This window comes from Lonchura striata, chromosome 3, assembly GCF_050655825.1.
Source record: "Lonchura striata isolate lonStrDom1 chromosome 3, ASM5065582v1, whole genome shotgun sequence".
NCBI classification, from domain to species: Eukaryota; Metazoa; Chordata; class Aves; order Passeriformes; family Estrildidae; genus Lonchura; species Lonchura striata.
The window spans coordinates 57892698-57920664 of record NC_140705.1 but is presented as its reverse complement, the minus strand read 5'-3'; the positions used below and the strand labels follow the sequence as shown (position 1 = coordinate 57920664).

At 37.4% G+C, this 27967-nt stretch overlaps 1 protein-coding gene across 35 annotated transcripts in view; it reads left to right on the top strand.

The window, feature by feature from the left end:
• SYNE1 (spectrin repeat containing nuclear envelope protein 1) overlaps positions 1-27967 on the top strand; it is a 290639-nt gene that overhangs the window by 130821 nt on the left and 131851 nt on the right. For 34 of the 35 annotated variants that reach the window (XM_085576560.1, XM_085576559.1, XM_085576556.1 and 31 more), the window contains 19 exons: positions 378-669; positions 1354-1526; positions 3017-3326; positions 5106-5270; positions 6668-7024; positions 10430-10566; positions 11528-11705; positions 13679-13861; positions 15365-15508; positions 15837-15992; positions 17637-17801; positions 18897-19069; positions 19912-20065; positions 20202-20345; positions 22563-22727; positions 24019-24336; positions 25165-25320; positions 25982-26152; positions 26879-27205. In XM_085576560.1, the coding sequence (XP_085432686.1) occupies positions 378-669; positions 1354-1526; positions 3017-3326; positions 5106-5270; positions 6668-7024; positions 10430-10566; positions 11528-11705; positions 13679-13861; positions 15365-15508; positions 15837-15992; positions 17637-17801; positions 18897-19069; positions 19912-20065; positions 20202-20345; positions 22563-22727; positions 24019-24336; positions 25165-25320; positions 25982-26152; positions 26879-27205 (3868 nt within the window). The remainder of the gene's footprint in view (positions 1-377; positions 670-1353; positions 1527-3016; positions 3327-5105; positions 5271-6667; positions 7025-10429; positions 10567-11527; positions 11706-13678; positions 13862-15364; positions 15509-15836; positions 15993-17636; positions 17802-18896; positions 19070-19911; positions 20066-20201; positions 20346-22562; positions 22728-24018; positions 24337-25164; positions 25321-25981; positions 26153-26878; positions 27206-27967) is intronic. The other variant, XM_085576574.1, reaches the window with a different exon arrangement.

The following is a 27967-nucleotide window of genomic DNA, read 5'->3' as shown; positions in this document are numbered from 1 at the left end:
CATGCCTTCCTACATGTCCAATATTATGAACTTCTTAGAAGCTTTAGCAGGCACAAAAGGATTCATATAGAAATGGAAAGTTTGACCGCTGAAAAGAAAACTAAGGTAGCTTTTAATTTAAATGTTTGACACAAATATTTCAGTGTGATCATTCTCAGCACCAAAATTCTGCAAGAAATGGCATTGCACACAAGAAAAGATATTAATTGGTACACGCTGCTTATATTCTTTCAGTCTCTCAAAACTAATTTTTTCAGTTAACTGTGAACTCTTATCACTGGTGAAGTAGGTGTTATGTCAGCCACCTTCAAAACCTCTGGCAGTAACTATAATATTTTTTGTTTTCTGAAACTTTTAGTCTTATTCTTTTCTTTCAGGGACTCTTTTGATCAGCTCTCCCAAATGGCACAGACTTTAAATGAAGAAAGCCATGGTGCAGGGAGAGAAGTTCGTCTGGCTTCTCAACATCTCACAAATTATCAAAACATGGTCAAAAGCGTCAAGGAGAAGCTGAGGACATGTCAGCTTGCACTCCAAGAGCATCTCACTTTTGAGGAGGCATTGCAGAGTATGTGGTCATGGGTTAAAGAGGTTCAAGGTAAACTGGCATCATCACAGAGCACTCTTGGAAGCAAAGCCACCCTGGAAAGACGATTGACACAAATTCAGGTAAAGAAGTATACAAATAGATATCAAATTAATATTGGGTGTGGACCACTTCAGTGGGAAAGGTATATTTTTATATTTTATTCTTTCTGTGGTTATGAAGAGGAGGATCAGAATTTAAGGTCATCCGGAAAAATTGGGATGGGAAGTAGAGAAGACAGGATGAGGCTTAATGGAAACAGGTGTTAGGTATTACATTTCATTAGAAATAATGAACTATGAAAATGTTTATGCAGGTCCAGAAAGCTTTCTAATAGAGGGGAGTCCTTGGAATAACTGACAGAGTGTCTGTCATGGCTGTGGTGTGTCTATCACAGGAGGTCTTCAAGAAGAGGTTCGATAAACATCTAATAGGAAGATCATTAAGAGATCTGCCATGGACTTTCCTGAGGTTTCTTCTAGCTACTACTGTGCAGTGCTTGACCTACTCAGTATCTGCTGCAATGTGAGCAGTATTTTAGGTTGACCAATGCAGTGAAAAGCCTGTATAGCTGTGGGGAAAAACTGTGTACCACTTGCTCATAGCAAGACATGGACCCTTAGAAGAAAAGGTGCCTAGGAATTCCTACTGGATATGACTGTTAAGGATGGATGAGCTCAGAGAAGATGGTGTTCACTGCTGAAAGAATAACAGCTCTCATTTCTCATCAGGTTACATTTGATATTTGGACTTGTTTTGCCTCACAGGAGATCCTCTTACTCAAAGGTGATGGTGAGGTTAAGCTGAACATGGCCATTGGAAAAGGAGAACAAGCACTTAAAAGCAGCAATGAGGAAGGACAAAAAGTGATACAAAGTGAGCTTCAGATGCTGAAGGATGTATGGAATGACATCATCAGTACCTCGGTGAACTGGCAGAGGTAAGAATCCCTTAAAAACACAGGTCAGACCCTGCCACATTTGCTTACAGAGGGTGGTACCTTACAGTGGAAGTACATTCATTGCTGGTATGTGAGGGGAAATTTGCATTATCAGAGAAAACCAAAATTGCCTGGAAAAAAGACACAAAATTGCCTGGAAAAAAAAAAAAAAGATTAGTTGACTCTATCAGACAAATCAAATTTCATATGAGATGGTATTTCACACTGATTTAAAAATTAATAAAAGTCACACCAATTCATACAGAGAAAAATCTAGAAAGCACTTTCTGAGGTTTTGAGCCTGTACTTGGGCAGGGCCAAAAACATGTGACAGATAATTATCTACCTTTTCCATACATAACCCAGGAAAGGTTTCTCAATTCTCTTTTAAATTATATTTCTTTGATTAAAAAAAAATCCTAATATCAACTCCAAATAATCTTTCTTGCACATTAAGCTGATTTCATCTCATCTTGACCTCTGTGGAAATAGAAAGTTTTTCTTATTGCCTGTGTGAGATAACTTTATACATCTGAAGTCCTCCATTGTCTCTGTTCTAGACAGAATTACATTTCTCAATTTCTCTGTGGTAATACTTTCTGGGCCTCTATCACACCTGGTTTTTGTTGGGGTTTTTTTGTTTGTTTGTTTGGGGTTTTTTTTTGTTTGTTTGTTTGTTTGTTTTTTTATTTAAGAGATTGAAGACTATCATCAGTTTGTCTACATTTTTTCTTAAAATAAGAAAAACTGAAAGTGGTGCCACTTTCTTATCTGTGCCAAAATTGCAAAGGTAATAGTACGCAGATAATTATAGTGGGCTTTCTTACAGATGTTGCTCAAACTTCACCCCATTTTTATCATAAAATATTTTTTAGATTAGGTTAGACCATGGCATTTTGAGGGAAAATCTCACCACACCCTTGTCTATCTGTAAGTCCTGTGAAATGAGAATTACATTCCTCAACATGAATCCCAGAGAGGTATGGTGATCTATTAGGAAAAGCAAATTATAACAGAAGGGAATATTTCTTATAAATTGTAAATGAGTCTATAGATAATGGGTTTGTTCTTTCAAAACTTGCCAGAATATCTCTTAATTGACAGTAATTTTTTAGGCTGCTGCATATTTTATTACTCTGATCATAAAACCCTCCAGTAATGTTCTATATTTTACTTTGCTGAACAGACACTGCAATGTGCTTTTCATTAGTCTGAGGCAGATAGATTGCTCATGGAACCTGTAATAGGGAAGCAGTAATGTTGGTTGTACAAAGGGGCCCAAAAGCCACAGGAATTCTAAAATAACTTGAATGCAACATGATACAGGAAATAAAAGCAAGATGGAGGAAAAAAGTATTTTCTAAACCTATTGTGCATAGCTACAGACAGTGTAACAGTTTAGGTATAAGCAGCCAGTTTTTGGGTTTTTTTTTTCAAACTGTTTAAAAGTTCTCAAATTTTCATCTGCACCTTGTTTCTTTTCATGTAAGCTGCCTAGATTCTGTCATTAGCCAGTGGAATGACTATCTGGAAAGGAAAAACCAGCTGGAACAGTGGCTAGAAAATTTGGAACACAAAGTGGAACAGCCTTTAGAACCACAGATTGGTCTGAAGGAGAAGTTTGCTCAGCTGGACCATTTCCAGGCTATTGTTTCTGAGATAGAGGATCACTCAGGTGATTTACAGCAACTCATTGAAAAAGCTGTGGAACTATCTGAAAAAACAGGGGATGATTCTTTTGGAGATAGAGCCCAAGAAGAACTAAAAACCCAGTTTAATGACATCACAACTGTAGCCAAGGTAAGTAAGTAAAATGTTTAGACATTTGTATATGTAGCTAAAAGCCTTTGATTTTTGTTACTTTTTAGTGACTAAAGATTAACTGTGAATAATCTTACCTCTGGTATAGTTGAGTCTAATAAAAATGTTGAATATAGTTTACTAAAATTTAATGGAATGCAAAAATGGTATTGCGAGTTGAAATTGCTGTGATTATGATTTTGGAAAAGTGAAGGCCATATGATTTGTTCCTGATTTCTTATATACAGCAGTATTTCTGGTATTCTGACACATTCTTTTTTCATCTAATTATTTTCATTCATTCCTAGAATTTTTTTTTCTTTACCTAGAATGAGAAGAATAAAATGCCTCCCTGAGCAGGAAACATATTGGCAGAAAGATAAATCCTGTTGTCAAAAAGATTTATGTGCATATTTTGTGGTGTTTCAAGCCACTAAGCACTGCACATGCTACACAGGTATTCTGTGTGGTTCCCAAGGAAAGATATGTGAGCTCACTGAGACTTCTGCCAACCAGATCATGAGAGTGAAACACCTTGCTTCCATGCTCCCCTTGTACTGGTGCTACATTTTGGTGTGAGCAATGTACATGGGGATGCATGATTTCGTTTCCTAGGAGTCTTCTGCTTCCCTAGGAGGCTGTTTTGGTTAGAGTCAGGTGCATGTGGACATTTTATTATCCTGTTGCTGCATAAATGCTTTAAGTTATAAAAACTTTGAGGATCCACTTTAGGTCTTTATTTAGCTAGTAACTATCCATTGTCTAGTTGACAATGACACATTCTGAGGGATTGTGATGATTATTTTCAGACAGAATAGCAGGTCTGTTAATCTAACTTATTTTTAAGTTAAAAATAAGATTAATAAATTAGATTAATAAATTAGATTAATAAATTAATCTAATTTATTTTTAATGGCATTTGTTGAATGTTGAGTTACTCAAACTTTAAAATAACTGATTTTAATTTGGAGATGGCTTAGCTTGAAACTGGCTCCAAGGCACTTCAATCTAGATTAGAGTATCTACACAGGGATAAAAATCAATTTGATTAGCTCATTTCACTTTTGGTTAGTTTTGATAAACATTCATTGGTGCTATCTCAAAATAATACAGCAACAAGTTTACTCAGTCAGACCAAAGGCAAACCTCAACCACTGTATTCTTTCACTGTGTCACAGAAAGATAAACTGACCCCACTCAAAGCTTACATTAAAAAGCTAAGATGGAGCCAGGAAGCAGCTGCATGTCTGTGTCAGGGGAAGCATCCTCCAGGACTGCAGGGTAGGTGGCCACTTCTGTGATGGCCGAAATGGGACTCAGCACCATAAGATCATTTTGCACTTTTGGACAGCCGAAGTTTTTGTTTTGTTTTCCTAGGGGATGTCTCCATGACTCTGCTTAGCATTTACAGAGACTTGGTTCTTCTAAGTAAGAGCTGTGTTTCTGGCAGCAATGCTGCACCCTGGGAGTGCTCATGGGTGATCTGCAAGATACCCTCTGAGGAAAAGCATGTCACAGTGACACAGCTGCAGCATTGATATCTAATAAACCATACATTAGGCTGTTTTAAAGTATATTTTTGCATCCATTTTCAGAAGGCTTCTGCCTCAGCAGAACCCTTCCAGACCAACCCAAACCAAACCTTTTGCAATGGAGTCAAACCAGCACTGAATGCATACTATGCATAGCCAGCATAGTATTTAGGTCTTTCTTTAATGGTCTCTAATGTTTTTTAATGGAGTTTAATGGTCTTTTTTTTTTTTTTCATCTGATTGATAGGAGAAAATGAGGAAAGTGGAAGATATCGTGAAAGATCATTTGCTTTATCTGGATGCAGTGCATGAATTCACAGACTGGCTTCATTCTGCAAAGGAAGAGCTTCACCGCTGGTCAGATGTATCTGGAGATGCACCAACTATACAGAAAAAGCTGGCCAAAATCAATGTAAGTGAGCATTCATGATTTCTTCTGCAATTCAGACTCTATGCTTTAAAAATAACCCAGTCAAACAGTTGTGAGATCTTACTTTTTTTCTTTGAAATGGTGATTACATTTCAGTGAGCTGAAAGCAAGCTTTCCAAGTTGTGCTTTGTTTTCTACTCCCTTCTAATATTAACAGATGGAGTAAAAATATAATCAGATCTAAGTTAACCACAGCACACATGGAAACAATTTGCAAGAGCGGAAGCCCAGTGGCATCACAGAAGAATGTGGCTTAGTTGATTAATGAATACTTCTCTTTCCTCATCCCTAAATATGCTTTCTCCATGAGCAGAATTGTCTAAATCAGAGAAAACCTCTCCTGCTTTGCATGAAATGGAGATGTGTAAAGTAGCACAAGGATTGTTCTCCTCTAACATGGTAGAAATTTGTGAGTTGTCTCCCTGTGTATATTCTCCTTAGCCTGGCACCTATTCTTAGCCATCTGAGTGCTTAAGAAATTTGTATATTCCTGAATGTAACACTAAAGCAGGCTAGGTGTTTTGTCCCTGCCTGGTGTTTACATTCAGATAATCATGCTAGCAATATTTTATTCTGCTCCTAAGCATGAGAGAGTGGGACAGTGAACTTGAAAGATAGATGAAGATTCAGGATCCCCAAGATCAAATTACAGATTTTTGAACCTTCTGGGGTAATTTTCAGTCTCCTTTGTGCTCAAACTCCTGCTCTGTAAAACGGGAAAGGGAGGAGTTAACAGCGTCTAGTTCATAACATGAACAAGAGAAGAAATAACATTACTGTAGCGTGCAGCGTTTGGGGTGGTATTTATACATTCTCCAGTTTCTTAAGCTGAAAGATCCCAAGACTGAGATGTGTGAGATTCAAATAAGGACACCGTAGAAAGAATTTAGCTCTGAAAACAAAACCAAAATCACATACTCAGAAAAAAGCCCCAAGTTTAACCAATTCTGACACATCACAGGTCACAAGCAGGCTGAAAAACAGTTCTGTTTCTGAGAATGCTGAGAGCAGCGACACACCACCATTTCTTACGCAAGAGATCACAACAAAGTCCTTATGTTCCGCATCTCAACCTAAACATTATTTTTCGTATCTAAACCACGTTCATTCTTTCTGTCTTTCCAAAGCCGTAAGGAGTTTCAGAGCTGCTGTTGAATCCCCGCAAGGGCCGCTGTTTTACTCCCCGCGGCTCGCAGACCGCTGCCGTCAGGGAGCGGCGGCTCGGGGCGGTGCGGGGCGCTGGGGACGGGACGGGACGGGACGGACGGGACGGGACGGACGGCTCGGGACAGTTCGGGACGCGGCCCCGGGCGGGCCCCGCCGTCCGCGGCGGTGGCGATGTGGCGGGCCCGGGTTACCATGGCAATGTCGCCCCGCAGGAACTGGTGGAGTCGCGGCAGAGCGGCGCGGGCCGGCTGTGCCGAGTGGAGGCGCTGGCCCCGGCCGCCAGGCGCGGCACGACGGCGGGCGGGTGCCAGCTGCTGGCGGCCGAGATGCAGGCGCTGCAGGCGGACTGGCGGCAGTGGGAGGAGAGCGCCCGCCGCAGCCAGGGCGGCCTGCGGGACCTGCTCAGCCAGATGGCCCTGTCGGAGCGGGAGTTCGCGGCGCAGGCCGGGCGGCTGGACGAGGCTGTGCAGCGGCTCGCAGGGCAGCTGGCCGCCTGGGCACGGGGGCTGGCCCCCGCCGACAGCCGCAGCACGGACGCCGAGGTGGTGGAGAGCTGGCGCAAGGAGAAAGTAAGGGCATGTCTCTTTTCCTAGCAGCATTTCCGCTGTAGATGTGTGGTCACCGCGGGCAGGAAACTTCCGCCAAGCGGGACTATCGAGTACATCATAAAATCGATACTTGCGGAAGATCTTTCTGTGAAACCCCGACTTTCCAAACTCTGTGTTACCGTGATCACAGCAAGCAGTGTTGGCGGAAGACGTCCCTCCCCTTGGCCTCTGCTGTACCAGGCTTAGCAAACGCTGCCTGGATTTTGCAGGGCTTGCCCTTGGGAGGAAGCCAAAGAGCTGGCACACCGGCTCTGGGCTGCGCTTCCAAGTTGCTTAGTGATTCGAGCCACAGTAGCATTTGATGGAGGAAATGAGAAGCTTTTCCTGAAAGCCAAGTAAAAAATTGGTGCCATTAAAATTTGTCAGGAATGTATTTGGCTTATACTTTACTTTTCCTGTAAAGTATACAAAAAAAAGTATAAAAGTATATAAAGTATATCTATGCACGTTGAGCTCTTGCCCAATATTTAAAGAAGTTAATCTGGAAACCGGTCTAATTTCTAATTGCTTTGATTTGGAATGCAGTAGAATTTAGAGAAATAGAGGTTCCTGATTGTCTCCTAGCTAAAAATTCCACATGTATATATCACAGCCCCTCCATATAAATATATACACATATTTGCAACAATCAAGATACATGTTTGTAAGTGTCTCAACCACAATGAATCAGAGATGCTGATGAAAGATACAGAGTATTTCTCTTTCCTTAGCGTTGTAGTAAAGCAATTTCAGTAGAGGGGAAGAGGTGTGTATTGCCTACTTTCTGACCCCTTGACCGAAGTCATGTTCAGAAAAATCCCGGAACACCTTTTCTTTGAACTGAGATTATTAATCTCCTTCTGCAGGGTCTGTGCCAAGTTATTTCTGTGGCTTCCTCTTTCACAGAATTCCTTGCACGGATTTATGAAACCTGCCTGCATGAGTGCCATTATGCATCTGTAGGAGGAACAAAGAGGACATTAAGATAAAGCAAATAATTGTACAAATATGCAATGTGTTCCATATATATGTGTTTTTAAAAAAGAGAGGAAGACATGAGATTGTTATCAACACACCAGGCATTTTTGATTTCATAAATGGAGAAGTATTAAATTCAAAGGATACTGCTTCTAGTAGTATATAGTAGTATATTAGTAGTATATTATATAGTAGTATATTAGTAGTATATATAATATGCATGTACTGTAACTCTATGTAAGAACACTTTACTTAGATTAGACAGTTGTAAAGTTTGGCTAATGAGGAAGATGCAGAAGCATCTCATGAGGTAACTATACATAGCTCCACTATGTAATTTTATTTATAGTTAGAAGACATGTGGCAGCAATCTTCCCATTGTTGGACCCCAGGGAAAGGCCCTATTGTGAATGTAAAATAGCACTGCAGTTTCCATTTCTATTGTCTCACAGTGATTCTGTTGCCATGTTAGCCAAGGCCACAAATTAAAAATGCATTTCCTAATTCGTAGAATAAGCAAGATCATTCTGCTACTCTGTTATACTGAAGTTCTGTTCCCTTAGGTAAATACAGCATTAAGGCAACAGATTTTGTGCTTGGAATTCAGCAAATTATTTGCGTAATTGTTAGATTCAATATTAAATCCAACTGGCTGCAACACTGATATCACTATATGGAAAAATGCCATAGTTAAATTTACCCTATTTTACAAGTTATTGCTCCTGTTTGTTAGTAGGCTATGTCTAAGGCTGTATGTAGTCAGTAGTAACTGACTACATACATAACCTCTTAGTAGTTTTTGAGGTAGGTTATTTGAAACTGAAAAACTGTGTTGAAAACAGGCAGTTCTAACCTTGTGTTAGTCCGAAGAGTTGCTTTCTTTTAATAAAAAAAGTTCTGTTAGCAACTCATTATGGCGATTCTTGCCCTTGGCAATTTGTGACATCCTGTGTTTAGGTAATGCCCATTGTGGTGTTATTTCTAATGCTTTCCAAAAGAATGGTTTTGGTAGTTTAAGGTAAAGTAAGCAAAAAGTAGTTTAGGGGTTCTTTTCTAAGCATTATTGCTCTTACATAATTACTTAGTTCAAATGCTACTTTATATGGCATTGAAACAAGGGACTATTTCAAGTATCTGTTAATCATTATTGAAGAGATTTCTGGTGCATGAGTGGCTCAAAGAAGATAGTCCGTAATATGATAATGAAAAATGTAAATCAGGGGAGTCCTTAAAATCTGCTGCAGCAAAATATAATTTGTAGTTTTATTGACCATTCAATTTTGTACTGAACTCTTTACTATGAATATTTTCAATCATCCTCTTTTTTTATTCTGAATTTGTTTGTATAAATATATATAGATATAAAATATATACATATGTATAAAAATATGTATATATATATGTGTGTGTGTGTGTGTGTGTGTATATACATATACACAATTTTTATATATGCATCTTCAGAAATGTGTTTTGGGGGCATCTTTATTTCTCACTTCCAGGTCCCTGTTCAAATCTATCTTCATATGATATGTTTCTCAAGTTTATATTTTAAGTTGCTTCCTGACTGGCACTTTAGCCAAACTATTTTATACATGCCAAATGCTCTGGTCTGCCTGCACTGCAGAACCTCTGCTGTTAGCCTGAGAGGAATGTCTGAAGAATTTAGTTCCTAATGAAGCAAGGAGCCAAGTCTGCACTGCTCATTATGCTGCAGTAGCTGGCAGGATTCTGCAGTGGAGATGCTGTGGACATCATCAAGCACTGTTTTTGTTGGAGTACTTATCACACCTCTCCTTGTGACGCAAGCCAAGTCAACAAAAATCTCTTTTTTGTTTTCTTGGCTTAACCATCTCCAAGGCACAAACCGTTCCAGTGCATCAATGACAGGCAGTAACCCAGTTACTCTGACAGGATTGTGAGCAGCTGTACTGCTAAATTATGAAGTCATATGTGGAAAGAGTTGAAACTAATCTGTTTAAAAGCTTTGTACATAAATGAACTTTCTGGAAACAGCTCAAAAAATTTTACTTGAACCTGTAAAACTGAAGTCAACAAGATAATTATATTTATATAAATACATATCATTTGCTATTCTCTAAATGTGTGTACCTTTATGTGTGTACAGCTAATTGACAATTATATTGCTCATTTATTAGAATGAAATTTATATCTTAAAATGGGCATCAAGAACATTTTGGGCTAAGGAAGTTAGCCAGGCATCTGGAAATTTGGTCTCTAGAACCTCATAATTTCAAATAAGGTATTGTAGACTTGACTGTTAAAATACTCTTGAAAGTAAACATAGATCTTAAATTAATTAATTTAAATTCTGATAAACTTTGGTTAAAAAGCTGTGGGTTTTTTTTAATATTTACTCACCAATATTTTTCATTTATTTTGTTTTAACAGGAAACATTGGATGCTCTACTAAAGTCTGAACAAATGACAGATGAGATCAAAACTCAGTTGAATGATCTTTGTAGATTTTCTAGGGATTTAAGTACTCATTCTTCAAAAGTTTCAGGGTTGATTAAGGAGTATAACAGGTATGCATTCATCTTGTTTAGAGTTAATCTCATGTGTATGTGTGTGTGGCGGGGGGATGATTTGTCTTTAAGGGAAACATTAAATAGGATTTTAGAACTAGAGACGGACATATGAAATAGTTAGAATCATTATTTTGATTTTGGTGTCAACAAAAGTTATGCAAAGTAATAATTTGAGTTTTAATTTTTTTTCTTAAAGCCAGGATATGCCACTAAACTCAGCTGAAACTAAATGTCCACCTATATCTGACATATTACAGGAGTCCTTGTAAAAAAGTGAGGTAGCAGTATGTCTTTTTTGTCTGAAGGAAAATGAGCTGTACCAGCTAGTTCAGATATTTTTCTTGATTTTGTCCTTCAAATTATTCTTCTTTGTTTAATTGGTTTCTTGAAACAGGAACTAGCTACGGAAGGTGGTATTTGCTTGCTTGCTTTCTCTCAAATTTCTCTGATGTTCTTTGGAGTGTGAGACCTGCATTTCAGAAAGAAGGGTCTGTTGTTTCTTGCAGAAAATTACAGCTTCTGGCTTCTGTAGCTGCAGGAGGATGTGATTACTCAGGTTGATCCTTTATAACCTTGTGGACTTAAAAGAGCCACAGAAGTTAGCATTTTATTTGCTGTAGTCCTGCACCCTCTCCCTGGAGAGAGAAAGAGGCTTGCAGAATACATTGATGCTTAGGTGCACTGAGTCACTCTGTGGAAACACTTGTACCTGTCATATCTATGACAGCTATGTCCCAATTTACATGCTTCACTTTAGAGAACTGAAAGCTTCTAATGGATTTCCTGGTGCCTCAGTTAAGTGCATAAATTTGGTAGGAGGAATCCAGGTTAACCTACCCTTACCATTGTGTTTCAGAGAACAAAATAGCATTGTCACCTAACAGAGTCCTGCCTTTCCTCCCTCCCTCCTTCCCTCCCTCCCTTGCTTTCTTCATCTTCCCTGATGTGATAAACCCAGCCTCTGCCTGCAAGCTTCAAAAGGATGTCAGAGCAAAGAGCAGATCTTGCAGCAAAGATTTCGGACAGCTTTCAGGGACTTTCAGCAGTGGCTGGTCAATGCAAGAGTCACCACTGCCAAATGCTTTGAGGTGCCTCAAAACATCAGTGAAGCTTCAGCAAGTCTGCAGAAAATACAGGTAACTTTATAGCAGTAAAATACTAGTCTAAGGGAGACCAAATCAATTTCATGTACAGTTCAGATTTATTTCTTTGATTAATTACTGCTTTTGTTAATGTTGTTACTGTTAACACTAAAGGTGACTCATTGCAAAGAAATAAACACTTTTTTTTTTTTAGTTTGTTTAGTTTACTTATTGGGCTACAGTTTGTAAGTAGTTACGTCTCATAATAGTTTTCCTTGCCTGTTTCTTTTTTACCATGGGAGAAAAATGTACTTTAGGTGGGAGAGTACTGTAAAATCAGAATGATGCCAGAATCGAGTCTTAGTACCTGGAGTTATTTTACAATTAAGTGAATACTTTTCATCATGTGTGAAAGTGGAGCCCTTATGGTACAAGCGCAGAGTTGAATTGCATTCAGTGTGAGCAGGCATTTAAAAAGAATATTTTCTGCATAAAACTAAAATAAGCCCAAACAGTTCTGTGGAAAGGAATGACAGTTGAAAGTATATTTTAATAAATCAAATGAAAGAAAGTTCTTTTATTAGTAGAACATAGCTATCATTTTAACTGAAAATAACAAAATGAGAATTATTTAATGAGGCTGTTATACCTTTAGTTAGATAATATAAGTGAATAAATTCATAACTGTTTCTCAGAAAACACCAAAAGCCAAATCACCTAATCCTTGTTTTGATGCATTCACTTTCCTTTACTTAAGTAGTTTACTTAAAAGCCCAAATAATGTTGTCTTGATATATCAAATATTTGACTGCACTACGTTGAGAATATCTTCAGAAGGGGGAAAAGTCATGGTAATTTTTTGTGTTAAATATACAAGGTTGGGGTTTTTTCAACAGTGGATTTTTTTTTTAAATCACTACAGCCCCCTCATAATAAAAGACCATACCTCGTTCTTCTCTGTGAAAGCTGCCTTAGGTGAAATAAATTTTTTTTGGACTGTTTTAGGAGTTGTAAAGATACTTGCAAAAGACTGTATAACCTAAAACTTTGTTTTTCTTGAAAGTTAATGTTCTGTCTGTCAGCGCATTTTACATCATTAATTCACCAATATCTTTCATTTTAATATAGAATTTATTGTCCAAGTATCTCAAAGTTAACTGACCCTTTGCATTCTACACTAAGACCTCTAGTGTAACACAGAATCAGAACCTGACCTAATAATTTGGGTATCAAGCCTGTTACTCTTGAGCATGGTTGTGATGATTGTGTATTACATAATCATGATAGTAACAATTTAGAATATTTCTAGACAAGACTACTAAATTTCTTTAGCCCTAAATGCATACAAACTTTTTTAATAATTATAAGTTACAAAGCGATTATCCCAATAAATTGGAATTTAAAAATCTGTTTCCTTACATTTCTGTAGAATTCTTGCTGCATTTTTCCACACACTTCTTGCACACCAGCACTGTGCAAGATTTCTGTGATTTCTTTCTAAACAGGGAAGGTAAATTAAGGATAGAGGCATAAATCACACAGATTGGACATTAGTCAGGTTCTGAGCATCAGCCCACACCATCACATGCTCATGGCAAGTCCAGCATAGATGGAGCTTGCCCATGGCAGGAGTTTGGTTGAGTGTGTGCCTCTGAGGGGGCCCCTGTATTATTTCTGTTAGGATAAATGTTCCCTGAAATGAAACTTTTATAACTTTCTGTACTAGGGATATTTAAGGGGATATATTACCCAACTAAATCACTGGTAATTGTCTCATGAAGCACAGAAAATACAGGTAATCCTAGAGTCTTAATATATACATTATTCAGACACTTTAATTTCTGGATTAAGTGGCCATTATCTGTAACTCCCATCAATACAAACAATACTGAAATGAATTTACTGAAAGATACACTAGCATGCTAGCAGGCAGAAACAGTAAACTCTCATCACTGATAAATTTTCTAGCACCTTGACTTTATTGGGACTTAAAGTTCACCAGTTAGCTTTTTTGTTGCTATTTTTAGGAATTCTTATCAGAAAGTGAGAATGGGCAACAAAAGCTAAACCTGGTGACATCCAAAGGAGAACTACTGTGCTCTGTTTTACCAAAGGAAAAGGCAAAAGTTATCCAGGACAAATCTGCTGCTGCTAAAGAAGATTGGAAAAATTTTATCACCACGCTCCACCAGAAGAAATCTGCATTGGAGGTATTGAACCAATCACAGTGAGGAAAGACTGGATCTAAATTTCCTCTTTACTTCCATTTCAGACAGCACAGTTTAGATTTCATATATAGCTGTGAGTGTTTACTATGTGACAGAACTAAGAAATAAATGTTTTCAAGAAGCCTTATTCTTCTGCTTGCATTTTACTTTTGTTTATTTCTGCTATCCTTATGATCTGATTTCCCTTTAATGAGGTGTTTCATGCACAAGGCTGTTGCTCAGAATCAAAGGTAGCAGTTGCTGAAATTCAGTAGTCTCATCAAATGTACTAGGCTTGTGAAACATATTTTCTTTCTGGAAAACAGTTTTAATACAGGTTTCTGACACAGTTGCTTATTGAATAGTCCCAGTAGAGTGTGTATATGTTGTCTCTCTTAATGCAAATAGGTGAAATGTACTTATTTAATTGAGCAACTTTTTAAGTAAATGTCAGTGCCTTTCTCTGTTCAGAACTCACAATTCAACCAGTAGGTGGTGAATATCTTAAAATCATAAACTTTTTAAGGTCAAAAGGTCTCATCTGGAATTCCCTGCATAGAATAGGAAAATTAAAGTTCCTAGGCATTCTTGTTTCAAACCAATGCTGGCTAGACAGGTGAGAAAAATTTTAAATGCACTTAATGCATTATGTAGGAAAACATTTGACAGAAAATTCTCAGGCAGCAAGGGCTTACCTTTCTTCATTTCAAGGTTGCCATTGGAAGAGGATGTTCTCAGAGGTTAGTCATTTTGAGTCAGGCATTTTTCACTCTCATAGGCTTAGTTTTTCATTCAGATGTGTAAGTGATACAGGTACAGCTGAAAAGAAAATTAAATATGTCTGGAGGGAAAATACATTAAAATAACTAGGGCACAGGAGCTGTGATGTTCAGGTTTATATTCCACATTAATTATTTTAGGTGCTCTTTTATTAAATAATGCAGAATAAGCCTACAAGGAAAGTATGCAGGCCTTGAAGGAATCCCTTCATAAGCCTTTAATGCATTTTCTTAGGACCAAAATTTTACTCTAAAGAAAGAATATAACCAGAGGTGTTCTCCAGAACTGGGCTGAATTTAGACATTACCTAGAAAGAGTGGCAGCCCATTTAAGGGGGGTCAATGTCAATGTCTGAAGCCAGATATTAGATCACTCCTCTCCCAAATTAGCTTTTTTTCACACTGCCTTTGTTACGCAAATTAGGATTAAATTCAGTCAAATCTCATAACATCTGTAAAGCTTCCCAAACAAAAGAAATTTGCTTCAACCTCCCCTCAGCTGTGTAGTACATTGTTGCTTCTATTTTGCTTTTTTAAATTGCACCCTATCAAACTTTTATTTTGGTGTCTGTAGGATAGGAACAGGCAGAGCTGATGTAATTTATTTGAAGAGTTGTGTCTAATTTGCCTACAATTATATATCCTTTTTTGTGCTTGATCTGTGTCTTGTGAATGAGTTATGTCTGGTGCACTGGGACTATTCATAGGAATTTTCATTCCTTCCTAGGGCTTAAAGATCCAGATGAAGGACTTTGAAGCAACTGCTGAGCCTCTGCAGGAGTGGCTGACCACAACTGAGAAGATAGTACAAGGAAGTAGCAGTCGGCTCCATGATCTTCCTTCCAAGAGGAGAGAACAGCAAAAGCTGCAGGTGACTTACAAGGGCTCAACACAGCCTGTTAAGACCTTCCTATTCATCCTCCTGGCCTCATTGGTTACTTACAAAAGCTTAACCATTCTAGCATCCTCACCTCTAAATGAGATGGGAACTGTTTTTGAGGTTTGCTGTTGATGATCTTGTTCCATCAAGTTTTGCATCTCCACATTCCTTATGACATGCTGCTCCATTGCTGTAACCGTATGGTGTGCCTTTCTCAGCAAGCTTGCCATATGTCACTTCAATTTTTCATGGCACCTTCATGCTTCTCTATCTCCTGCTTTCTTGCACCCACTCTTATTACTGTGCTTGTGCTTTACAGTCTGTCCTTGAGGAAATAAGCTGCCACGAGCATCAGCTCAACAGGCTAAAAGAGAAAGCTCAGCAGCTGTGGGAAGAACAAGCTGTCAGCAAAAGCTTTATGCGCAGAGTGTCTCAGTTGTCTTCTCAGTATCTTACTCTAAGCAATCTGACAAAGGTAATGCATCCAATGTATGTGCTCTTAAGCAACTCCTTTGATGTATGTGGGGAAAAATAAAGACTGAAATGTGAAGCACTGCAGTTGTCTTGCTTGCCTGTTCTGTGATATGTCTTAGCTATTCTGTCTTTCACATTGATTTTAGGAGTGGAGGGTAAGGACTGTCAACAAAATGTAACTGTGTTTTTTTATTATTATTATTTAAAAGTATACTGACTAAGAAGTAAATCACACCTGATTATATAATAATCAGACTTGATTTTGATTCTTTCAAGCAATGAAGACAGTTTTGTAATAAATAGCATCTGAAAGAGGTATTTTTCAAAAATTAGCAGAGGTGGGTTTTTTCCTAGAAAATGCAGGATGCAGACAAGTATTTTGTCTCATCCTATAATGATGATTATTGGCATTGTAACTATTTTCACCTAAAAGTAATAAGTTGGTTTTCTAAAAAAATGTATCTCTAAAGCTGCTTTTGAACATTCAAGGGGAGGCATAAGCCAAATTCTAAACCATTGGATGAAGAACTGAGTTTAACATAACTCTGTCTTTTTGAGCTTCACACACTTTACCACTTAATAGTTCTACAATCTCTCTAGTGTAGACAGATAAGAAAACCTTCATATTAAGACTTATTTTTTTTCAAAGTTCATGTCAAGAAGAAGGCTTGATGCAGGCTTACAGTCGCTACAGTAACTAGAATCATTCAGGATATAGGCAATATGTTTTGGAATGACAACTCAGAAAGTATTTGTGTTTAAGGGATTGCTACTTTGGCAATTCCTACTTTTTCTGTAGAAGTAACTATTATAAAGCATATCTTTGACTTACTGAAAATTATTGTATGCATGGCCATAATGAATTTTCATGTCTGTTAAATGAGAAAGTGAAAGATGCATGAGTTACTAACACAGGCTTATGCAAGCAGAACTTGTAGGAGAGGTCAGGATGAGCAGGAGTCATCTAAGGTTCAGGATACATATGGTCCAGCCTATTAAAGAAACCCTGGAATCTTTTGGATAGTCATGGATCTTGAAGAAGAACTTTCTCAGCATTTCCAAGGCCCTTTACATTGACTTGACTTTTGTTCTCTGCCACAGTGGAAAAAACACACTCTGCCCTCTATTCTTGTTCACATCAAGCCTTTTATCAATGTCACATAAGCATTTGTTTTTAATTTGTATGCATGTCAGTGATTTTTCAGAAGAATGGTTTTACCAGTGAGAGTCATTGAGGAAAACAGGTCCTTTCCAAATAGCAACAAGGTAATATTGCTGCAGTGGTGTAGCTTCTCAGCTTAAATCTGTCACTGCGCTGGCCGATTTCATGAGTTAGCTTCCATTGCAACACTGACATGGAGCTTAGATATGATTTACCAGATGTTTAGAAAAAGTGAAACCAGAAAACTGCAGCTTTAGATTTAGAAAATAAAAAATTACATTTCTGAGATTTTCATTTGTATTTCATGTTTGGATGATTCATTTGTGTGTGAATGCAAAATCCATTCCATGCTTAAATGTACTTGTAATTATCAGTGTGTGAAGCTAACTTCTATGTATAGTTGGTGAGACTCATTCTAAAGTCCATGAGTTTATATGCGGAATATTAAATAGCTGTTGGTGCTAATTGCTGTATGAATTGCAGGAGAAAGTTTCCAGAATGGATAGGATTGTAGCAGAGCACCAGCAGTTCTCACAGAGTGTCAAGGACCTCCAGGACTGGGTTGCTGATGCAGTTCACATGCTGGATTCCTACTGTCATCCTACTGCAGACAAGAGTGTTCTGGACAGCCGGATGTTAAAATTAGAGGTATGGAAACAAGAGTCCAAAACTTTATCTTTTTAAATCTATATGAAGAATACAAAGATAGGATACTTATAGTTGTTGCATGTTAGTCTAATAACTGTTGTTCAGATGCTGATTTTCAGTTTACTTACTCAAAAGAGAGAAAGAGCTCGTTATTAGAACTTTTCTCTAAGAAGTAGATAGGACCTTAATGACATGGACAACCACACATATGAAAATTCTTTAAGTACTCAGAAGATGTGTGACTGATGAAGGTTCAATAGAATAAGTAGGGTAGTTAATTTAGTGTATTTCAGTATATATTCCTAGATCTTACAGGTGATACAGTTGATCCAGCAAACCTTTTCCTGTAATTGTTTGTTTTTAAAATGGTGACAACAGTTAAGAAAATAGCATCTGTTGATAACAGAACACTATAATGTTAAAGAGCACTATTTAAAAGGCAATATTTTAATTTTATTGATATCTTGGATTCTGAGCCAGAGATCTTCAAAATTATAACACTAGGTCAAAAAGCAAAAGATTGTAGCATAATACTAAAATTATGTTTTGGCTTTTGTTCATTGAATCTTTTGAGTTCATGCTTTCAGGCTTTTCATAACTACATAGTGTTAGAAACTGTGAGTTTGCAACTACACAGCTCCAGGAGCTGACGTCCCTAGGCTGACATTGATGACAGAATTTATTTGTTGATACCTTCATGTTGCAAATATATCCTGGAGTGGTAGGACTGTAGTTCAGCCCTGTAGAAGAGCTTTGTCATTACATTTGTCTCTGAATGAATCCTCCTGTTTTCCATCTAAGTGATTTTTCCTTTGGAATGTCAGCTTTTTCACTGAACAGTACCTTTTCTGATATACTCTTAAGTACCTGCACAGATTTCACAAAAATTTTCCTGTTATTTGAGGGATTTTTTAACAGCCTGAACCTACCCATTGAAAGTCACTTTCATTTGTGAAGCCCAGCTGTGAACCCCACTGTCCATCTTCCAATTCACTACAAGCTGCTAAATATGATCAGGTCATGTTCCATTAAAGCTAATTAGAATATTCATGTCCAGGTAATGATAAAAATAAAATATATCCACTCACTTCTTAGGGCCTGCTAGCAGTGAAACAAGAAAAAGAAGTCCAAATGAAAATTGTTCTGACAAGAGGAGAATCTGTTCTGCAAAATACTTCTCTGGAGGGAGTACCAGTGATTGAAGGCCAATTGCAAAATCTGAAGGACAGCTGGGCTTCTCTTCTGTCTGCTTGTATCCAGTGCAAGAGGTAAAAAGGGAGTGAGGTGCAGAATGATGCTTCATAGCAAAGCACTGACAAAACTTTCGAAAAGTAATTTTATTACTACAGAAGTCAAATTCATGTAAAATGATTGCATATGCCAAAAACTTAGGGTCTAGAAGTTGTGGTATATTCATTTGAAGTAGAAGAAGGGGAAGAAACTGTGAGAGATCTAAGCTTTAGTAACACTTATTGTCAATGTACTCTTAAAACTGGATTCCATGTTCATAATCTTGAATATTTTACTTTGCATTGCACTTGATGCTTTGAAACCTTCTCAGAAATTAGATTTTTTCATGGACATTAATGGTTGCTCTGTCAAGATTCTGCCTGCTTTTCTACCTGCTACCATTCCAAAGAACAAACTGTAAATTACAGTGCTGCTCCTAGAGATAGAATAAAGAAATATAAAGGAAAAAATGGAGATCTCTTTGGTGGAGCATCAATAATTGCAAAAATAATTGCAAGTTAAAGAAACAAAGGCAATTCAACAGAATTGAATGCAGCAAATTTTGAATGTAGGTAAAGGGGCAGAAAATATCTGATTCTGGGTCTTATGCTTTCAGTTACAATTTGTTTACTGAACCTAGAGCATATCAGCTTCATAAATTACAGATCTACTTAATATTCCAGGTTTGGAAAACTTGATTTCTTTTTGTTAGTCAAACAGTGCTCCTAATTAAAATCTGTAGGATTTTAACAGATCACTTATCTTGTAATGTATCTCTCGCATAAATATATTCTAGAATATCTATATGTTACTATATCTCACTACTCAAATAGCATGGGAACATTCACTATCACAAAAAGTATATATTTTTTAATTACAGCCAACTGGAAGGAGCTCTCTCCAAATGGACGAGTTACCAGGAAGATGTAAATCAGTTTTCCAGATGGATGGAAAAAGTAGAAGCAAGTATGAATGCTTCTGAAAGGCAATATGCTGAACTGAGGGAAAAAACAGCTGCCCTCAGCAAAGCAAAGGTGTGTTTGATTTACAACAAACCATCAACAAGTACATAATGCCTTAGAGGCAATTAAACAAACCATCTAACTGCAGGATTTATCTGTGGTCTTGTTTTAATGGTGGCTTTTATATGCCTCTCTTTCTGTTTTGCAGCTACTCCATGAAGAGGTGTTGAGTCATAACAGCCTGTTGGAGACTATTGAGGTGAAAGGAAAGGGGATGGCTGAGCATTACATTGCTCAGCTTGAGCTACAAGACCTTCAGGAGAGGTATAAGTTTCTCAAAGAAAGAACAAAGGTACAGTTTTTCTTCATAGCACTCCTTGTTCAAAAAGGAAAAAAAAAATATTTCCATTGATCATTTATTTTGCAGTTAAATGAGAATTAATTGTTTGGGGACAGCTGTAGCTTACTGTAACAGAAACCTACTAAGGTAATTAATAAATCTGTCTTCCTGTACTGAGCTTCAGAGCTTTCAGAGGGGTTCTAAAAATCAGGAGAGTAGTCTGAGGAACGCCATGTCAAAAGGTTCATTGACTTTAGCACAGATGTAATTTTACCCATTGTGAAATGTTGAAAAAATCTTCAGACTTGTGATTTGTATAAGTGTATGTTTGCAATAAATTTTACCAGTCAGTTGTGTGATTCACAAATGGTTGACAGCTACAGAGATTTTATTGATGAACACGAACCTTATTAGCAGGTAAACTGACACAAGTGCAATAAGTACTAAATTTATTGATAAATATTGATAATACATATCTGGAAAAGGTTAGGACAGATTAAGATCAGGATGGGGTTTAGGATAAGATATAAGGTAAAAAATAAGTAATGAAAGACCTGGTGATAGAGTTAGAGCTAGGCAACTATCTCCAGTAAACCCAAGTTCTTCTGTGGTAATTAAATAATGACTAACACATGTTCAGACAGACAACTTCTCTTGAGGACAACAATGTAGTAAAATTGAATTTTCTTGTTTCAGTGATGCCTTTGTCATGTAGAATGACAAAATTCAAAATTCAGCCAAAATTCAATTTTTCAAACACATAAGTGATTCAGTGATTTGTGGACCTATCTTCCACAACTGCAAAAAAATGCTTTTGACTTTGAATGATAAAATTGCTCCGATTTGCCAGAGAGATAAATAAGTCCTGGGAAGTGCTACTATCCCATGGGGATGACCTAGTCTACCTTTATCTCCTGCACAAAGCTGTACAAGCTGCCTGTATTTGCTCAGCTTGAGTAACAGCATGGGGACAATAAGAAATGGATGGTGGCTCACAGAGGCAAGAGTTCTGTGCATCTTACCCCAAGTAGCAAGAAGCATTCCTTCTTTCTCTTCCACCTAATATCCCTGATGATTGGTCTTCCCTGTTCCCAACTATGGTGATATGTCAAGTGTCAAGAGTGCAATCAACCCTGAGAAACAAATTCAAAATTCAAAGCACATAGCTGGAAAGTAAAGAATGTTCAAATATTTTACTAATCCTCTGGCCAGGCAGGAAACCTGACAAGATTCCCTGAGGATTTATGGCCACATCTGAGCAGACCAAGACTTGTACTTTCCTATGCCCCTGTTGAGACACAAGAAAACTGGTCTCTCTTTTCCCCTTCCCAGTCTTTTCCCCTTCCCACTTCTGGGAATGAACAAGTCTTGTAAAAGATGTGACTTTGAAAAGATGTAAGACTTCTGTTTTCCTTCTTTCTCCCATAGACAGACCAGAAATAAGAGGTGGAGCAGACAGTAAATTCATAGGTTTATTAAAGGGATTGTCTTTTTATGAGTCTACTGCTCTCAAATGTAGCCTGTCTTGTCTCCATCAGAATTTGATTCCCCATTCCTATCATTTCTTAGAGGATGTGAATTACATGTAGTTTATTTTTCTTGCACTTAGTAAGCCTAATCTTGTTCCAATATATGACACCTTTCCTTCTGTACTCCAGGTATGGTAATATTTTAGTGCTGAAATTGCTGTAATTTGCTCACTCACATACACAGAAGACTTGTACTCTGTTTCTTACTGTGCTCTGTAGGGACTGCCTGCAAATATCTTCAAACCTAAAATAATAGGTAATCCTGACAGAAGTAGGTTCCAAATCCATTTGCAAAAAGAAAAAAAAAAAAAAAAAGGCATGCAAAAGTAAAAAAAATGCAATTTCTAAGCTCATATGCTTATTAATCTCTTCAGCAAAGTTATTTTAAATTGCAGTAAAAATCAATAAAGCTTTTTGTTATTTAACACTAAGGTCTTATTTAAAAGTAATCCCAGATCAAAATTCTAAATCTCAGAAGTTACAAATTTATCTTCTGAGATAAGTATCTTTATCCCTACATGTCTCCCTCTCTTGCTGTAATCAATTAAATCATCTTCAGAATTCAAGTACTCTTGAATTCTTGGAAAGTTCAGCATCAGATACAAACCTTTTCCCTTGATGGATGGCTCGAGTTTATGCTCCCTTGGTTTCACAATACACTAAGATATGTATATGTATTTGTAAATATTTTCAAATGCAGGAGACTGTAACAAAAGCTGAAGGACAGCTTACTTTACACCAAGAGTACCAAAGAAATCTGAAGGCCTTTGAAGTATGGCTGGAGAAGGAACAGGAGAAACTTGACTGTTTATGCCATCTTGATGGTGATGCCCAGGAACAGGAGGCAACACTCCAAGATTTACAGGTATGTGATGTGTGACACCCTAAGGAAAAAAAAAAAATCAAACCTGTGATGGTACAGTAACATAATGTAATGGTATTGTAACAGAATAACACTTATTTCCAGACAAAAATTGTCTTGAGACCAACTTGAAATTGCATTATACATGAACACTTTGTTGCTCAAAAGTGGCACCAGTAAAAGTAGTGGAAATATTGTTGCTTATTTCTGGAAAAAAAGTATCAGGTCTTGAATGAAATCTTCAGGCATACTAATCCTTTCTTGAAAGTATGTAATTTGTGTTAGACGTTGGTTTATCTCTTCTTTATCTTGTGTGTTTCATAAAATATGAATAGTATTTTCATTGACATTCCATCTTTTATTGCTCACCGTGCAGGTGCACCAGCTCCAGTCATGCAGGCTGGCTCTCATAGTGAGGTGGGAAGACTACACTAACCCACCTGTGTGAAAGTGAACAGTGAACCCATAGTGCTTCAGTAATTCCCCAGTTATTACCTTAAGCTGATTTAAGATGCTTTAATACCTGCTGTTGAAGGAGCACAAAGTCTGTACTTGCAATATGAAATGTTTATTACTTTATTCAGGATACTGAGAGGGTATTTGCATGATCAGGGAGTCTGCAGGTATTTCTGCTCATTATAGTTGTTTTACAAACCCCATTTTGAAAACCTGGATATGTATCTCAAGTGAAATCTGAGATGAAACACAACTGTGTTTTGTTAAGGTAATTTCCTTGTTATGTTTTCTAATCAGATTGAATAACTTTGTACTTTCTGATTAAGTGCTAATAAGCATGAAAATGCCAAATATGTCCAGAAGAGGGTATCAAAAATTAGTCTGGAGTGTTGTCTCAAACATATGTAAAAATAAATAGGTTTATTTTAGAAGATTGAAGCCATGGTTTTTAAAGAGATTCCATTTTAGAGTCAGCCTTACTGTCTACTTACCACATCTGGAAAGTTTTGAATTTATGCTGTGGTGAATGGATTCCATCCATCCCATGCTGGCTCAGGCAGTCAATGTTTCAGAACTGATGAACTTGACAGGAGAGGAAAGAATTTAATGCATGCTTTGTTGATAATTTTCTGCAGTTCAGTTGTCAGTAATAGTGATACTTGGTGTGCTTTGTGAGTGAGCATGCTGTGTTATTAGAGGAAAGACTCTCTCTAATGTATGTTTAACCACAGATAACTAAAGAGAATGCCCAGCTGTCTTCAGAGGAACCAAGGGGGTTTTTGCCATGCGTGAATGAAAGCTGTCAATGTAGAGTATGTAATTACCTCTGCCTTTATAGGAGCTGCAGGTCCACTGTGCAGAGGGACAAGCACTATTGAATGCTGCTGTCCATGCCAGAGAGGAGGTGATTCCCTGGGGTATTCCTCACATAGAAGACAGAGCCCTGGAATCCTTACGGCAGGATTGGCAAGTTTATCAGCACAAGCTTTCTGAAGCAAGAAGCCAATTAAATGCCACTGTGAGCAAACTGAGGTTAATGGAGAAAAAATTTCAGAAGGTTAATGACTGGTTAACAAACCTGGAGGAGAAAGCTGCTATCAGGACTGGAAGGAGGTCTGGTAGAGCAACAAAAGAAATGCAACTTCAACAAATGAAGGTAAAGAACATAGTTAAGGCATTCCTTAAACAAAATAACATGAGATGTTTCTATGTCAATTCTTGGTTGCACAGTGAAAATGAGGCCAAACTTTTCAATTTATTCTGAGTTATTGACTAAAATTATGGATGCAAGAGAGCTTTGTGCCTTTTAGATGTAGGTTCCTCCCATTTTACTGGTGGAGGTATGGCTTATTGGTAGAGTATGAAATCTTGCAGGGAGAGCTGTAATTCATATGCTCTATAGTGTGTAAAGATAGGCAGTGGAATGGACAATAATTAATATGGTAACAGGAGTAAAATGTGACCAACTGTGTTATAAAGTCTCCACTGTGTTGATGTAATAATTCTCCTTTAGTCACTGGAATGAGAGGATATGGTTCTGAAAAAATACAGGATCTGAAACCAGGTTACATTTCGCAGTCATCTTCAAAAGAAGCCTAGATTGTATTTCTACTATTATTTTTCAAGGGAGAAAAAAATTACAAGTATTGTATCTGTAGTAATGAAATGCAGTCCATATGGGATGCAAATCTTGCCAGCATATTTGTTACAATAACTTTAATCAGATTCTGGTTTATTTTCCATTTCTAAATGAATGCTTACAACCATGCATTTGTTTTCCTTTTCAACGATTTCCTGACTTAGTTACAGTTGAATTCCTGATAGTTTAAGATGTTTAAATCAGCCATATAAGTTTGATTGTTACAGTGAGCTCATGGGCACTCTATTTCCCCTTCCCTGGGACCCTGTGACTCTGATCAAGACATACCTGGATCCCTCCTTCCTGCCCCAACGGGAACGTCATTTGATAATTTCTTTCTCATAGAAGTGGCATGAAGACATTACAATCTACAAAGATGATGTAGAGGAAGTTGGGGTATTGGCTCAGCAAATGCTAGAGGAAAATCTCACTGCAAGTAGAATGGGAAGTCAGGCTACGCAGCTTACATCTCGCTACCAATCTCTTCTTCTTCATGTCTTGGTAAGTAATGAAAACTAATTCATTGTAACATCATCAGTTGCCAGTTAAGAAGCAAATACAAAAAGGCTTTTGTAATTAGATTTTGAGTCTATTCATTACTGTAGACTAAATAGCACAACATTCACATATATATTCATATTCATAGGCACTTAGATTTCATTGGATAAAGTGTGGTACAGAAACATAATCAGGATAATGAAGTAGAATACCCTGTCACTATCTTTTTTGATAGTTTCAGGAGAAAAATTCAGAATAAAGTTGGCTTGAATGCTAATTGACCCTAGAGAAATGTTTTAGGCTGCCACTAATACACGTTAATGTGTGAAAAATTTGATTTGGTAAGGTGCAGTTTTCAGGTTAATTTAAGAAGTAATTGCCTCATAGTACTGTAATGAAAAGTCACAATTCAAAGTTCAAAATGTGAGTACATTTTCAGTGTTTAGTATTAGTTCAGTTTTAACATTGGTGATTGACATGTGTACACCCTGACAAGAGCCCTGTAAGAATTATCCACTACTTATGTGAAATAAAGCCTATGTTTTATCTTTGTATAATAGATTTTATTAATAAATAGAAATTTACTGTTATCTTAAACAAATAGCAATAATAAACATCTGAGTGGTCCTTGTTTCTATCCCTTACCCTGCATATTTGTTTGAAGGAGCAAGTAAAGTTTCTGGAAGAAGAAATACGCTGTATGGAGGAGTCAGAATTGTCTTTTAGTGCTTACAGAAATTGGTATGGAGCTACTAACAAGAACTTCAAAAATGTGATCACCAAATTTGACGTGGTTGACAAAACAGTAATGGAGAAAAAAGTGCAGAAACTAGAGGTACAGCTTTCTTAAATACAATTTTTGTTTCTGTTCACAAACAGGAGGCTGTTATATTTTAACATATATCTTAACAGCTGCTCAAAATTCTGACTTTACTTTCCAAGAGAACACAATTGGATAAGACCACACAGTACAAAACTTTCTGTTATCACAACCCGTTAGATCATATTTTGGCTATTGAAGTTACAAGTAGTCTTAAATAATACAGTCCTAAATAATAGTCCTATCCTTCCATAAGGCATGCTTGTACCTGTTTTATGTTAGGTTAAAACTTAAAATAAATTCCTATATCCCCAATTCCCTGCAAGTACACTTTTGTGTGCACTGTGTGTTTTCTATGTCCTGTGGCAAGAAGTGCTTCCTACTTCTCTTCATTGAAACCTTCACGTTTCATCCCAAAAGTTGTAGATGAGCTTCTCATATGTCCTGCAGCTTAAGCAACTTAAATGTAATACTGTAAGGGAAAGTTTTCATCTGTTCCAAAATTTGGAGTAGACATCCTTTCCTGGGAGCCCTCAGTTTCTCTGTTTAAATTCACAAGCCCAGTGCAGGGCAGAAGTATTTGCTTTATCTGCTTCCTTCGTGCTTGACACACCTTAACTCCAGGCAATTTTGTACTGAAAAGTCCACTCATTTTCCCTAGAAATTCTTTCTGTGTCTGTAGCAAAGTTTAAAAAAGGCAAGTTTTTATACATTTTCTGTTAACCAAGATTTCCTTCACAGGTGCTATTGAGTGATATGGACATAGGCCACAGTTTACTGAAATCAGCCCGTGAGAAGGGGGAGCGAGCCATAAAATACATGGAAGAACACGAAGTTGAACAGTTAAGAAAAGAAATTGGAGATCTCGTGGAACAGCTTGAAGAGCTGGCTGGCTCTATCAGAAAAGAGCACATGACTTCAGAGAAGTGTCTTCAGCTGGTAAAGGAGTTCACAGATAAGTATAAGGCCCAAACCCAGTGGGTCATGGAATACCAAGCCATCTTACATGCTCCTGTGGAGCCAAAGAGTGAACTCTATGAGAAGAAGGCACAATTGTCCAAATACAAGGTAAAAAGGAGTTATCTCATAATACTACTGAATTTATTTTAATCTAGTAATGCTCAATAAATCCTCTGATCAGGTATCCAAGTTTCTTCAGTAGGTACATGAGATGTTTCTGATCTGAATATCCCAGCCAGTATTGATGCAAACGGGCATGATACCTGCCTCTACAAACCAGAATGAGCCCCTGGATTAGAAATGTGAATGTCCTAAAAAGGCTTCCATATCTGAAAATTTCTTGTAATGGAGCAAAATTCTTTTATGAGTACACATATGAGTAATTGCATTGATCTCAACAGAGGTGATTGCAGTTGAAGTGAATATAGAAATCAGTTGGTCTTTCATGACTTCAGACATTGTCACTGTTTACATTGACTTAATCAGTTTTCTGGTTAAAGCTGGATGTCCCAGCTCAACTGATATCCCAGACAGTCAGCTGCTATGACCTCCCATGTTTTTGGTAGGATTTTAATGAAGTGTTTGGGGTTATTCTCCAGTCACAAAAATGAGTCAAAAAGTTGATGACAAGCTACATTTTTATTTCTAATGATGTTTTAATAAAATAATACAGGATTACAAATGTTTCATGAAATGTGTCCTGTGCCCAGCTGAGGTGGAGTTAACTCTCCTCACTGCAGCCCATATAGTGCTGTGCTTTACATTTGTGGCTAAAAAGATGTTGCCTACAATCCAATGTTTTGGTCATTGCTGAGCAATACCTACATTGTTTCAAGACTTTCTTGGTGAAGCTGCCCTGTACCCCTTGCC